Here is a 15,910-nt window from a genome sequence, read left to right on the forward strand (position 1 = left end):
ACAAAGACACTGTGTAAACAAAAATAAATCACTGTTGTATTATTTCATTGAAACTTTGAAAGTTTTTGTTACCACAGCATAGCTCAGACTATCCTGACCAACACAAAATATAACGCTGAATGTAAAGCAGTTGCATAAAGAAAATAAGACTGGATTCCTACAGACGAAGAATGGGCAGGGAATGCGAACATTCACCTGTCTGGGGAAGCAACTCTGACAGGCTTCTACCATGGTACACACTACAGGGCATTCTGAAAAGAGGTAAATGCCACAGAGCTCAAGATGAGGGGCAGCAGAAGTATTGGGGCTGGGGGCAGATTCCTAGAGCTGCAAGACAGCCTCCATTACACCTTCCCCTCCCCACCTGTGGGTAGGTGCTAAGGAAAACTGGGCTCCTCCCAAATGCCACCTCTAACCTTTCAGCCATTTGAGGAAATCCTCAGTCTTGAAAGAATACAGTAAGGTTCATCCATGAGGCACTGGGGCCCATTCCTTGGCACTTTAAGTTCAACAGCTGCCATACAAGTTTGCAGCCATCCTAGAAGATTTCATCCAGAGGAGTTATTCCAAGACCAGATATTCTAACTGCAATTCCTTGTTTACTGTTGCCGTAATGAAGGCCAAAGAGGAGCTGAACTTTGAACAGGACCAACTAGTTTCTGGTGATCAGACAAGTAAATCACATTACATGAATCAAAACTGGAAAATCCACCAGTTCATTTCATTTGTAACTTTTAGGACCACTGTATACAACTGTGCAGGCTGTGCCCTGCATAACAGCACCCAACCAAGGCAGGGAGAGGCAGACAATGTAAAACTCCATCCACTGAGAAATGCCACCTTTCTCCACTTCACACAAAGACACCTTCTGTTTGCCAAGACATATGCCTACAGACCTCTTACAGATAGCTTACAGTTCCCACCCATTTACCAGAATTTCGTGGAGACCATCGTTAGAGGTACTCTAGAGGAGACGAACTCCATGCCTGACCATTAACTCCTGACTCTGGGACTCCCTGAGGCTTGATCCTTTCTCCACGAAGACTTATCGCAATACCCTGTAGAATGAACTGAACCACATACTACTGCATTCCTGTGCCCAGTGAGGAATATGGACATGCTACTGGCAAATGTAGTATCAGAGGTATGCTTCTGCTAAAATTCCAGCTCTTGGCAGAATCTCTCCAGTGAGCACAGACTTAAGAAAATTTCCAAAACACTATACTGACTAACATCATTTTGATGTAGAAGAGTCCAGAGTTTCTTGAATTTGATGCTGTTGATACTGTGAACCACAGTAATGATTTGCTGTGAGGAATCAGGGTCAAAGTCAAGCAAGACAAGTCATGACAACTCTGAATGCTGACATATGGCCAGCCATGATAGCTCAAGCCTATAATCCCAGTACATTGGGAAGCCAAGGCAGGAAGATCATGTGAGCCCAGGGTTTCAAGATCATTCTGGGTGACGAAGTGAGATACCATCTCTGCAAAAAATTAAAAATTAGCCAAATGTGGTGGCGTGCAACTGTAGTCCCAACCACTCAGAAGGCTGAGGTAAGAAAATTGCTTAAGCCCAGGAGGAGTTGGAGATTGCAGTGAACTATGATCGCACCACTACGCTCCGGCCTGGATGACAGAGTGAAATCCATCTCTTAAAAAAAAAAAAAAAAATACATATATATATTATATATATATACATATAACATATATATAATATATATCTGTATATATAACATATATATACATATATATTTTATATATATATATTTTATATATATATAAGAATGCGGATACACATTCAGGGCTCACCTTAACAGACTGGCTGATCTATGGGAATGTAAGATTTTTAAAGAATAAGGTTTAAGACAGAAAATGAACAGATCGTAGCAGTATCTATCAAGTTAGAAGGGAGGGTAATACAGTGGAAAGAGCTCTCAACTACAAATTAGAAATCAAAGATTTCAGATTTCATTCTAAAACCACTGATTTGCTTAGACAAATTGTTTAATCTTTTTCTTCAGATTCCCAGTTGCAAACAGAAATGATAACTATCCTACCTGCCTTTTGCATGGATCTACTAAAATAATATATAATGGAAAACATGAAATGTTAAATAAGTAATAAAACAAATTACAATAAAGTATCTTTAAATATATAGGCTAATTTTAGGGTACTATTCATACCCCCTTTTAAAACTATACATAGGGGTGGGTGTGGGGTATGGGTATGGGTATGTGTATACATCTGCAAAGAGTGTGAATTATTCATTTTCTTTAAGAACTATATATAGAGTCCACTTCCAGTAATGACCAAAAAAGCTCCTATCAGATCACCTGTCCCTCAGATAATAACTATAAACTCTTGACAAAATAGCAGAAATAACAACCTAAAGAGAGTAGAGAATAACCAAAAGTTAGCCAATTCTGGCACAGAGTCATCTCTTAGAAAAGAAAATGGCATTAAGTATGGTTTCCGGGCTTCCAAAAAAAAGGACAGGTGCCAGTCTGTACCATGATGGGAGCAAAATTTCCAACAGAAAAGCCACTGAACCAGAGGTCACTGACTGGGACAGCCATAGCCACTGGAAAATGAGGTGGAGAGAAGAAAGACAAGAACCAGAAAGGAGAGCACCAAGTTCTGTGTATAAATCCCATAAACACCTGTGGCTGAAGAGTGCATACTCAGGGCAGATTCTAAATTGCCCACCCAAAAATAAAAACACTAGATTGAAATTTGAACTGCTTCCTGAGACAATTACAGTTTGAGTAAAATCTAGTTAATTTCCAGCTTTTAAAAAAAGCAAAAAAAGCCAAAATCACACACACACACACACACACACACGCACACACACACACACACAACCTACAACAACCAACAGTGCTCTTCAAAAGAATATAACAGAATCCAAGGTGTCTATAACATAAAATACACAACGTGTAGGTTACAATCCAACATTACTCAATATACACAAAATAGGGGACTGTGACCCATTCTCAAGAGAAGAGACTGTCAATAGAGACTGAATTAGAGACGACTCAAGTGTTAGAACTGTTAGCAAATGAGACTTCTGAAGTAGCTATTATAACTGTGTTCAATAATGTAAAAAAAAAATTGCTAATAAATGAAAAGATAAGAAAGAATAACAAAAAAGTTCTGGAACTAAAGAACACAGTATGTGAAATAAAAAATTTAACTGGATGGGCTTAACAGAAGAATGAAGATGACAGAGAAAGGAACAAGTAAATCTAAAGAAATATCAATAGAAATTATCCAATCTGAAAAACAAGAAAAACATGAAAGAAAATAAACAGAGTCTCAAGAACCAACGGAAAATAATGAAAGGTTTAACATCTGTAACTAATACTCTAGAAAGAGAAGAGGGAATGGAGCATAACAAGTATCTGAAAAACATATCAGCTGAAAATGTCCTAAATTTTATGAAGATTTACAGTTTTAAGAAGCTCAGGCCAGGCACAGTGGCTCATGCCTGTGATCCCAGCACTTTGGGAGGCCAAGGCTGGTGGATCATTTGAGCTCAGGAGTTCCAGACCAGCTTGAACTACATAGTGAAATCCCATCTCTACTAAAATACAAAATTAGTAGGGCTTGGTGATGGGTGCCTATAATCCTCACTACTCAGGAAGCTGAGGCAGGAGAATCACTTGAACCCAGGAGGCAGAGGTTGCAGTGAGCCAAGATCACACCACTGCATTCAGCATAGGTGACACAGCAAGACTCCCTCTCAAGAAAAAAAAAGCTCAGCAAACCTCAAGCAGTATAAACCAAAAATACAAAAACTAGCTGGGTGTGGTAGTCCATGCTGGTAATCCCAGCTACTCAGGAAGCTGAGGCAAGAGAATCACTTGAACCTGGGAGGGGGAGGGAAGGGAAGGGAAGGGAGAAAATAATGGTTACACATAGCACTGTCAAAGTGCTTAAAACCAAAGATAAAGTGATAATTTTGAAAGCAGACAAAGAAATAGGATGCATTTCATACAAGGGAGTAAAAATTTAAATAACCACTGATTTCTCATAGAAACAAAAAGGAGGGCAGAAAATAGTGAAATAACAGCTTCAAAGTGTTGAAGGAAAACCACTGGTAGGTCATAAAATTCATAATTAGAAAGTCCACTACAAATTCTTCAAATTAATTACAAACTGTCATTTCATATAATTTCAAACTCATCAAATACTATATTTCACTGAATCTAATATGATACTGGCTCTAGGGCATGCCATTATTTTCATTTAGTATTAATAAAATTCACAAAACATTTCGAATTAATTATACATAAGACACCATTCATTAACAAAAACACTGTAATTTCAGAGACGTAAAAACATTAAAAATACAAAATAAGTAAATGCTAAAGTCAATAGTCCTCTTTAAAAAGCCAAATCAAAATCCCAGCAAGCTATTTTGTGGATATTGACAAACTGATTCTAAAGCTTATATGAAAAGGCATAAAACTCACAACAGCCAACATAATACTGAACAAGACGACCCAAGTCAGAGGGCTGACACTACCCATCCCTCCATATCTGTGGGGGATTAGTTACAGAACCCCCTCAGATACCAACATCCAATAATGCTCAAGTCCCTTACATAGAATGGTATAGTATTTGCATATAACCTATGCACATTAAATAATCTCTTGATTACTTCTAACACCTAATACAATTTAAATGCTAAGCAAATCACTGTTATCTTGTATTGTTTATTTTTATTATCTTTTTATTTTTTCCCCAAATATTTTCAGTCTGCTGATGGCTGAAACCAGATGTGGATCCCACAGATATGAAAAGTTGATTGTATTAGGAAAATAACAGCCAAATAGATTAGTTGATCTATCTTGAACAGAACCAGAGAACCAGAAATAGATACACTTAAATGCAGTAAACTGCCCTCTGATAAAGGAGCCAATACATTTCAATGGGAAACAGACAATCTTTTCAACAAATGGTGCTGGAACAACTGGACAATCATAGAGAAAAAGAAAAAAGGAAAAAACTCTAGACACGGAACTTACATATTTCAAAAAATTTAAATCAACATGGATCATAGAGCTAAATGTAAAATGCAAAACTCTAAAACTTCTACAACATAACACAGGCGGAAATCTAAGTAGTGATCTTGAGTTTAGTGATGAATTTTTTAGATTAAAAACAGCAAAAGTGTGATCTCCGAGAGAAAAATTAAGCTAAACTTTATTAAATATGAAATATCTGCTCTGCAAAGACACTGTGCAGAGAATAAAAATAAAAGTCACAGACTAGGAGAAAATATTTGTACAAGACATATCTGATAAAGGTACTCAAAACATACAAAGAATTCTTAAATTATCAATCAGAAACAAACAGCTCAACTTAAAAATGGGCAGAAAAATCTGGACAATTCACCAAAGCAGCATATGAAACAAAGGAGCATATGAAAAGATAACCTGCATCATGTATCACTAGGGAATTGCAAATTAAAATAACAATGAGGTAACACTACACACGTATTAAAATGGCCGTAAGTCCATAAACTGGCAATAACAAATGTTAGTAAGGAAACGGAGCGAAAGGATCTCTTATGCTAGTGGGAATGCAAAACAGCATAGCCATTAAGGAAGACAGCTTGGCAGTTTTTCACAAAGCCAAAGATAGTCTAGCATATGATCCAGCGACAGCACGCCCAGGTATCCAACTGTGTTGAAAAGTACATCCACGAAAAAACTGCATGTGAATATTTGTAACAGCTTTATTCATAATGGCCAAAAAAAACAAAAACCAAGATATCCTTCAATAGGTGAATGGAAAAACAAACTGGTACATCTGCAAAAGAAATTTACTGATAAAAAGATATGAATTAGCAAGCCACAAGACTAGGAACATTAAATGCATATTGCTTAGTGAGAGAAGACAGTCTGAAAAAGCTACATGCTGTATGATTCCAACTACAGTCATGTGTCATTTACAGAGAACTATGTTCTAAGGAACGCATCAGCAGGTGAGTTCAACATTGCATGATCATGGAGTATATTTACACAAACCTAGATGGTACAGCCTATTGCTCCTAAGCTACAAACCTGTAAAGCATGGTACTATCTATTATATATTGAATACTGCAGACAACAGTAACACAAAGGTAACTATTTGTGTATCTAAATATAAAAAGGTACAGTAAAAATATAGTATAAAAGATAAAAAATAGTACACCTATAGAGGGTAGTTATCACGAATGGAGCTCACAGGAACAGAAGTTGCTCTGGGTGAGTCCATGAGTGGTAAGTAACTGAAGGCCTAGGACATTACTGTACCATACTGTAGACTTCATAAATACTGGATACTTAGGCCAGGCTACATTTATTATTAAAAATTTCTTTCTTCAATAATAAATTAACCTTAGCTTACTGTAAACCTTTTTACTTTAACATAAAGATTTTAAATGTTTTAACTTTTTGACTCTTTTGTAATAACACTTCAAACAGAAACACACTATACAACTATACAAAAATATTTTTTCTTCATAGCTTTAGTCTATAAGCTTTTTTCTATTTTTAATCTTTTTTTTTTAACTTTTACTTTTTAAACTTTTTTTTCAAAAAACTAAGACATAAACACACACATTAGCTTAGGCCTACCCAGGATCAGGATCATCAATATCACTGTCTTCTATGTCTGTATCTTGTCTCACTGGAAGGTCTTCAGGGGCATTAACACTCACGGAGCTATCATCTCCTATGATAACAATGCCTTCTTCTAGAATGTTTCCTGAAGGACCTGCCTGAAACTGCTTTTCTTAAATATGTAGAAAGAATAAACTAACTCTAAAATAATAATAAAAGGTATATCCTAATAAATACATAGCCAGTAACATAGTCACATTATCAAATATGTACTGTACACAATTATATGTGCTATGCTTTTAGGCAATTGGTAGCACAATAGGTTAGTTTACCCTAGTATTACTACAAACACGTGAATAATGCATTGCACTAGGATGCTACGATGTTATGACAGATACAGCATCACTAAGCTATAGTAGTATTTCAGCTCCATTGTAATCTTCTGGGACCACCATCATATATGCAATTGTCACTGAGCATAACATCATTATGCAGCACATGGCTATATATGACATTCTGGAAAAAGGAAAACTACAGAGACAGGAAACAGGTCAGTGGTTGTCAGGGGCTGAGGATTAGAGAAAGAGTATGGATAAATAGGTGACACACATTGATTTTTAGGTCAGTGAAACTATTCCATGTACTACTATAATGGTAGACACATGACATTATGCATTTGTCAAAACACATAGAATTGTTCAACACAAATAGTAAACCTTAACATGTTATGAACATTAGTTAATAACAATGTATCAACATTGTTTCACTAATTGTAACAAACTTACCGCACTAATGCATGTTAATATCAGAGAAAACCATGGAGAAGGACTTGAGTTGGGGGAATGAGGGTGGTATATGAACTATGTGGAAATTCTCTGTAGCATCTGCTCAATTAGTCTATAAATTTAAAATTGTTCTAAAAACAAAGTCTATTAATTTAAAAGCTGGGCATTTCAAAATCAAAGAAATGTGATATAGTTCCCTGTTTTGGGCATCATATTACAGTAAAAGTTAGAAATAGAGGCAGACGTAAACTATAACTACAAACTTCAAGATATCCCATTTTCGAAAATCAAATACTTACTAAGCACATCCTATGTCAAAAATGTTACCAGTTACCTCGTCATGACGGAGCTGCGATTATAACTATTTTTCCTTAGATCTCCCAACTCTCTAGTCTCTATGCTGTTTTCTACCCTTTGCCTTATTCCAAGAATCATTTCTCCCAAACAATGTTTCTCACTAATTCCATGAAATGTCATGATAATCAAATACGATAGTCTAAGGTAAAACCTTACAGCTCACAGGTTTCCTTCCTCTACTGCAAAAGTTCTCACATTCTCTTCTTCCTCCTTTATTGTCAAGAGGTTTTAATCATAATTTTAGACATTAAAAACTAAAACTTAACTAGAAAAAAGTAGCAACTTAAGAAAACAAACCAACTTTTCCTTAGAAATTAAAAAAAAAAAGAATCAAGCATTTTCCTTTTGGTATTCCTGTAAGATTCAAAATTTTAAAACTTTCCTCAAAATATGAAAAAAAGCATTGTGCTTTTAATGCTAATTACATATATATGATATACATACATAAATACAACCACACATGTATACAAAACAAACAATATACATCTCTCAAATTATTGAGGGAAGGGACTACACCCTTACTCATATTTCATGCCAAAATAAGTTCCATATAAATCCAAAGATTAAGTATAAAAAAATAAAACTTTAAGAGTATTACAAAAGCCAGGTGTGGTGACTCACACCTGTAATCCCAACTATTTGGGAGGCTGGGGCTGGTGGATCACTTGAGGTCAGGAGTTTGAGACCAGCCTGGCCAACATGGCAAAACCCCATCTTTACTAAAAATGCAAAAATTAGCCAGGTGTAGTGGTGCATGCCTGTAGTCCCAGCTCCTTGGGAGGCTGAGGCACGAGAATCACTTGAACCTCGGGGGCACAGGTTGCGGTGTGCCCAGATTGCACCACTGGATTCCAGCTTGGGCAAGAGAGGGAAACTACGTCTCAAAAAAAAAAAAAGAGAGTACTCGCAAGAACGTATGGGGAATGATGGTTAATAAAACTGGGGTGAAAAAGTTTTTCCAATGAAAGCCCCAAATTCACAAGTCATATCAGAAGAGATTTCTATGACCAAGCCAATCTACTTCTACAGGTTTATCTTATGGATATACTTGCATATGTAGACAAAGACATATATGTAACATAACATCGTAACAGAGTAAAATGAACAGCAGACTGAAAATGATTATGTGTCCACTGATGAGGACTGGCTGAATAAATTACGGCATGTATATAGAATAGAATATTATACAGTTATGAAAATAATTCAGGAAGATTTAAATGTGTTGATATGACACAATCTGTGGGATATACGTTGTTAAGCAAAAACAAGTTACAGGAAGAATATGTAATAGCTTCCCTTTCATGTTAAAAAAAAAAAAAAAGCAGGAGAGCTATGCAGAGATTTTTTTCTTTTATACACATACTTTAAATACTTCTAGAAGGACACAAAGGGAATTTATGTGGTTGCCTGTGGAAAGAAAGATGGGTCTAAAAAAATGAATCTTGCTTTTACTGTATATCCTTTGAAGTTTTTGAATTAGCTTTTAGACTGTGCATAAAGACCATTACAAACAAAAAATCAAAGACTAAAATTCAAAGCAAATATCATAATAGTAAATATCCTATACATAGGATAACTGAGAGAATTCTTACCTTTCTCTGCAAAATTTAAGTGAATGTAGTATGGCAGGCCTCTTTTGACGTAAATTCCATAAGTGTAAGGTGTCATCAGCCAAGGCACTCACAAGAGCTCCCTTAAAAATCAAGTATAACATATTTCATACACAATATACAAACATTAAGTCTACTCAATAGTTGCCAGAAGTATTTCCTTCCCAAATTCCAAAACTTTCTGCCAATAGATATAGATCTAAGAAACACTTGCCTCACTTAGATTCAAAACAGCAGATGTAAAAAGTGTATGTGTATTACATGTATGTAAATATGTTAGCTTCTTCGATAATTTAAAGTATAATTTAGTATCTCATAAGCCAAAAGTACACTAGGATCTAGTGGAATAGTATGGTTAAGATCTAGTTATTTAAAATTAGAGGTCAGACTGTAAATTACTTGGTAACTATTATACATACTTCCTTGATTAACAGAACAAAATATGATATGAATAACCCCCTCATTTCATTTAGCTTAAGACCAATCCTTATGAAAGTACTATACCCAGACCATAATTCGACTACTAGAACAGTATGGAAAATAAAGATAGCATTTGGCACACTGTAACTTCCATGTTTGAAGGTTTCAAAATCTGACTAATTTAGAATGTTAAAATGCCTGATACCACTAAATATTATTATTTATAGGGAAGAAAAGGCCTGGCAGTACTTGAGAATCATTTAAGTGGCTCATTCTCACCCAAACCGAACAAATCAGAATATCCAGAGTGCAATAGTTTAGATGTGGTTTGCAATGCCAAAACTCACCATGTTGAAATTTAATTGCCAATGAAGTGGTGTTAAAAGGTGGTAAATGATCCCTCACTTGGTTCATAAGGGATCTGCCTCCATGAAGAGTTTAATGCAGTCTCCGGGGAGGGAGGGAGTTTTCTCCCTCACAGGACTGGATTCTTATGCTAGTGGTTGTTATAAAGTGAGGCTGACCTCTTTGCTCTCTTGGCTTGCACCAGCTTCCCTTTCTGCTTCTCTACCATGTTATGATGCAGCATGAGGCCCTCACCAGAAGTCAGCCAGATGCAGCTGCTCAATCTTGGACTTGCCAGCCTCCAGAATCAAAAGTTATATAAACTTTCCTTATAAATTACCCAGACTCAGGTATTCAGTTGTAGCAAGAGAAAATGGCCTAAGATATAGAACAAAGACCTATGCAAGCATATTTTGAAAAACCTCCAGAGACAACTGATATAAAATTATGAATGTGATGTGATGATTCTGAATAAAATTATGACTCTCTAGACTAATCTATTACGATGTCTAAATGTTTTTCCTCAAAGGAGCTAGAAATCTATCATCAACACTGAGAGAAGACTAAGACCAGAGATGTAACATGCAGAATTTACATTAATTTCAAAACCGATTAGCAAGACCAATCTTTTTGGTTATTGTAAGAAATCTTAAAGTCACACCCTTTCAAAATAAGAGTTTCTCATCTACTCAGAATAATTAAAGCAGCTGTCAGGACAAGATTTATATTAAATTATCTCTCCAACTCCTTTTCACCTTCAAAATTCTATGAGGGCTACCCTAGTGTGTAACTTCTGTTGCCAGGACATGACAACTGGAATGCAGAAACACATAAAGTTCACACTCCCTCCATTTCACCGGAAAGCATCCTCTTACCTACATCACTTTGAAGTAGAGAAACTCAAAGGATTTAGTGTGTCAAAGATTTGTACTGTTATTTCTTATTTACATCATATATCAGGCCACGCCATCTTCTTTCTTAATATGTTTGCCACATCTTACAATCTCAAGGAAGAAGAGAAGACAAAAAGCCAAAATGGCAGTAACAGCTAACCTCCTCTTGTGGTGGCTCCTTCACCTACACACTATATAGTTTTCTAAATCTGAAAGCAAACAGGTAGACCTAATTGTCAGATTTCCACTTTTTAACACAATAAAACTATCTTTATGTATTTATAATTTAACATTCAAGTAGGTTAAAAAAAAAAAAAAAAAGGCCATCCCAAAGAAGTCTATGATCAATCTTACTGAAGAGAAAAAGAATACTTAATACAAATGTAAACAGTATAAATTTAATATTTCTAATATTTAGGTGTACAGTAATTGATTTGCTGTATTAACATCAGTTCAAGTGTTGCTTTAAAAAACAATTTTAACGCAAGTATAAAAATGAAGAAGAGGCCAGGCATGGTGGCTCACGCCTGTAATCCCAGCACTTTGGGAGGCCAAGGCTGACAGATCAAGAAGTCAGGAGTTTGAGATCAGCATGGCCAAGATAGTGAAACTCTACTGAAAATACAAAAATTAGCTGGGTGTGGTAGCACGCGCCTGTAGTCCCAGCTACTCAGGAGGCTGAGGTAGGAAAAATTGCTAGAACCTGGGAGGCGGAGGTTGTAGTAAGTCTAGACCATGCCATTGTGCCCCAGCCTGGGTGACAGAGTGACACTCCATCTCAAAAAAATAATAACAAATAAATAAAGAAGAACATGTTACTAGATGCCAGGGACTGAGGGTGAGCAGGAGTTCAATTACAAAGGGACTCCCTTAGTGCTGAGGGTGCCTTTTTATTTCTGAGGGAATTCCTTCCCTTAGAGTTGAGGGAACTGACCTATATCTTGATGTGGTAGTGTTGCATGAACCTGCACATGTGATAAAACTGAACTACACATACAAACACACAAATAAGTGCACATACGAACTGAAAAATCTAAATAAAGGTCTATCGTTAGTAGTATTGTTTTGTTGTCATTTTTCTGGTTTGCTATAGTAGTATTGTTATATAAAATGTTACTACTGGGAGAAGCTAAAAGAACGGTACACAAGCACTCTCTGAAACTATTTTTAATCTTAACTGTGAGTATAATTATTCCATGATAAAACATTCTTTAAAAGAGGAAAAATAATCTGAGTCCTCATATATGGGTTCAACAACTTTCCACATTTTAATTTTTAAAAAATTCTAACATTAGGAGAAATATCTAATGTAGATGACGGGGGGATGGATACAGCAAACCACCATGGCGTGCGTATACCTATGTAACAAACCTGGACATTCTTCACATGTAACCCAGAACTTAAAGCATAATAAAGAAATAAAATAAAAAACCGAATATTCGGGTATAAAACCCAGAAGCAAGCTATCTGTGAAACTGCTTTGGGATAAGTGCATTCATCTCAGAGAGCTGAACCTATGTTTTGATTCAGCAGTTTAGAAACACTCTTTGTGTAGAATCTAGAAAGTGACATTTCACAGTGTACTGAGGCCCAAGGTGAAAAACTAAATAACGGGCGATAAAACCCTAAAGGAAACTATCTGTGAAACCGCTTTGCAATTTGTGCATTCATCTCAGAGACGAACCTATGTTTTGATGCAGTAGTTTAGAAACACTCTTTGTGTAGAATCTAGAAAAGGATATTTCAGAGTCCACTGTGGCCTATAGTGAAAAACAGAATTATCGGACTATAAAGCATAGAAGTACGCTATCTGTGGAACTGTTCCGCGGTATGTACATTCATCTAAGAGAGTTAAACATTTGTTTTGATTCAGCAGTTTAGAAACATTGGTTGTGTGGAGTCTAGAAAGTGAAAAATAAAAATACCAAAAAAAATTTTTTACACTTTTAAAATGCCTAATTCTATACAGAATACCGAAGTTTTTAAAAACACATCTTCTCACCTTGAAAAATCTAGACAATTGCAAATTATTTTGATTACAGCTTTATGGAGGTTTTTTTACATTGTCATAATTATCTGTTTATACCCATGATGCCTTTCTTAAATCCTCTGGTGTGAAGAGAACATTTATCAAAAGCCAGAGGTATTCAGAAATTTATTTTCTCTCATATACATTTAAGAAATTATTCCACAGAGCCTAAAGATTTAGGGTCTAAAATAATGTCCACAATCTGTCCTCATATCTAAGGAGATCAGAGCCTTTTCTGAAGCAATTTCTCTTTCTTCCTTTTAATGACCAGTAAACATCTATTCTCAGAGCTGCTCATATATTCTCAAAATATGTAAGAACAATGTTTCCTATGCTGATAAAATGATGTTTTCTCCAGCTGCTTCTATACTTTCTAATAGGAAGGTGACATCAATTACTTAAACCAATTAAGTGACATAACTGGGTGTTATTTAAGAACTCTGGCCAGTAACCATTTTCTAATGAATGAATGTTGGTTTCTTCGTTGTATTCCAAAGCAATTCGTTAAAGAAGCACATTCTTTATCATAAGCTCAATCTTTAAAAAAATATTTTAATATAGATTTCTATATTACACAGTATTCAATATCCCTTAACATTTAAATGCAGCACCTTTTACCAAAAACATTTACCTTAGGCCATTCAATTTACAGCACTGTGTAGAGAAAACATTTTACATTATTTATCTAACTGGCCATGATGTTCACTTAAAATGAATTACTATTTCTGACCCATAAGAAATTAATTTTTGTTCAACTATTTAAATAAAATGTGAATGTATAAAAGAAATCTGAGAGACTAGATGTGGCCCTATTTTAGATATAAGTAGAAATGATTAAAACAATTCACTCACCTCATTGATCAGGAACTGGAGCTGGATTACTGCAGCTCCACTGTCATGCTGGCAGTAACATTCTACTCCTGGACGACCAAAGCTGTAATCAATTCCATTAAGGAGTTTAAGGTATTTGTCAGATTTTTTTGAAACTGATTAAGTTATGTAATAGGCTGATCAATATTCCAATGACCTCATATTCAATACAGGCTATTTACTAAAGCTGAGATTTAGAGTTAGTTTTGTTACATATCAATCGAATCAGTTTCTGTTGAGAAGTCTCAAAGATTACAGTTTTAAACAAAATAATTAGGAAAATGAATTATTAAAATCAGCAACGTATCAAAACAAGATAATATATAGGTAATACACTTTATGCTGGCCCAAATTATTTTCTTCAGCTTAAAATAACAGAAAGAAGAAAAAAGGTGGTTGGATCTATAGAATATCCAATTTTGCTGAAGTCAGCAAACAAATCTGAAAAGGAGTCAAATGTCATTTTGGAATGTTGCTTTTAGAAACAGTAATCTTTTCACTGTCAATTTTTTTCATTTCCGCAGTGTAATTTTTAACTAAGACTAAAAATATAATGAAGAACAACATAACTATGTTTCTAGTTGAAACATAATATTGTATCACCAATGAATCTACCGATCTTTTAAATAGGCATGGATGCTGACTAAAATGAATTGGCATACAATAACAACAGCAAATATTCATATAACATTTTCTATGTGTTAGGCATTATTATTAAAATGTTATTTATATCAACTCACTTAATCCTCATAACTCATGAAGAATACGTTATTTTTCTCCATTTAAACAGATAAGGAAGCTGAAGAAATTATGTAACCTGTCCCAAGTCACACAACCAGTAGTGAAAACAGAATATGAGTAAGCATTCTGGCTCCAGAGTCCACACCCTAAATTTAAAAAGTATGCTGAATAAAAACATCAAAACAGAACCAAAAAAACCCAAAACAAAACTACATTTGTAGAACTCACTATGTGCCAGGCACCGTTATACACATTTTACCTTCATAAGCTTGAAATAAGAAGGTAGCAATTTTACCCTGCTGCTAAACTAATCTCATTTTACCAGCTGTTAAATATTACCCTAAAGTAAAAAGCAAAATGTAAAAATAAAATTTGTTGAGATTCAATAAAACTTATAGTTGCCAGTATATAAATTCAAATTCTGGTATAGACTGTTTCTATATTCTATTAATACATGCCACAAAGTTACTAATGAAAAAATTGTGCCATAGGTTTAATTCCTATTTGCCATGATTTTTTTCTTTGGATTTCTAGGAATTTTCTAGACGGTACTCATTTTCAAGAGTTTTTTTCTGTTTATTACTACCAATTAATTATATATTTTATAAATTAACAGGCTGAGCATATTTAGCTCATAGTACCCTATTCTTTAAACACCCAGAATTACTGGTGGTACTAGCAGCAGTAGTAGCAGCAGTAGTAGTACTTTTGCTATTCCAGTTGCTCAAATACAACTGCAGGAAACTAGATTTCAATTAACAGTATTTTCAGTATGCAAATCACACTCTGACAGGCCATAAAAAAGGAAAATCTATATCTCTGTTCACCCTCCTTTTTCAGATGACAGCATAGACCCTGCCCTTTTATCCAGTATAGTGAGTCTGATACTAATCTCTTCAGCTAAATTATTCTTTCTGGCACCAATTAGCGTATTTTATAATTCCCATTTTACATGAATGTAAAACCTCTCTTTCGAGACTAGATCAGGATCAATGAGTAAGTTCATTTTTTAAATGAGTTACTGTAGAAAATCAAAAATTATACTTTACATATTATCACAAAACACATATAATATTGTCAATCTTTTGATATTAACCAAAGACATTTTCTTTGAGTATGAATTTATTAACTAAAAATCAGGGCTGTTTTTCTTGAATAAAACATAACCATAACTACCCAGGTATAAGATTTCCAGTTAAACTTTTTTTTTTTTTTTTTTTTTTGAGACAGAGTCTCGCTCTGTCAGC

At 35.0% G+C, this 15,910-nt stretch overlaps 1 protein-coding gene across 9 annotated transcripts in view; it reads right to left on the reverse strand.

Moving 5' to 3' along the window:
• STXBP5 (syntaxin binding protein 5) overlaps window positions 1-15,910 on the reverse strand; it is a 181,028-nt gene that overhangs the window by 134,679 nt on the left and 30,439 nt on the right. For all 9 annotated transcript variants that reach the window (XR_004267725.1, XR_004267723.1, XR_004267722.1 and 6 more), the window contains exons 3-4: window positions 13,905-13,986; window positions 9,348-9,448 (exon numbers count right to left, since the gene is read on the reverse strand). Coding sequence is in view for 5 of the 9 variants with exons in the window: in XM_032274510.1 (XP_032130401.1) it covers window positions 9,348-9,448; window positions 13,905-13,986 (183 nt within the window). In the remaining 4 variants the exon portion in view is untranslated. The remainder of the gene's footprint in view (window positions 1-9,347; window positions 9,449-13,904; window positions 13,987-15,910) is intronic.

The sequence above is a fragment of the Sapajus apella genome, unplaced genomic scaffold, assembly GCF_009761245.1.
Source record: "Sapajus apella isolate SASKATOON/1434 unplaced genomic scaffold, GSC_monkey_1.0 scaffold6, whole genome shotgun sequence".
NCBI lineage: Eukaryota > Metazoa > Chordata > Mammalia > Primates > Cebidae > Sapajus > Sapajus apella.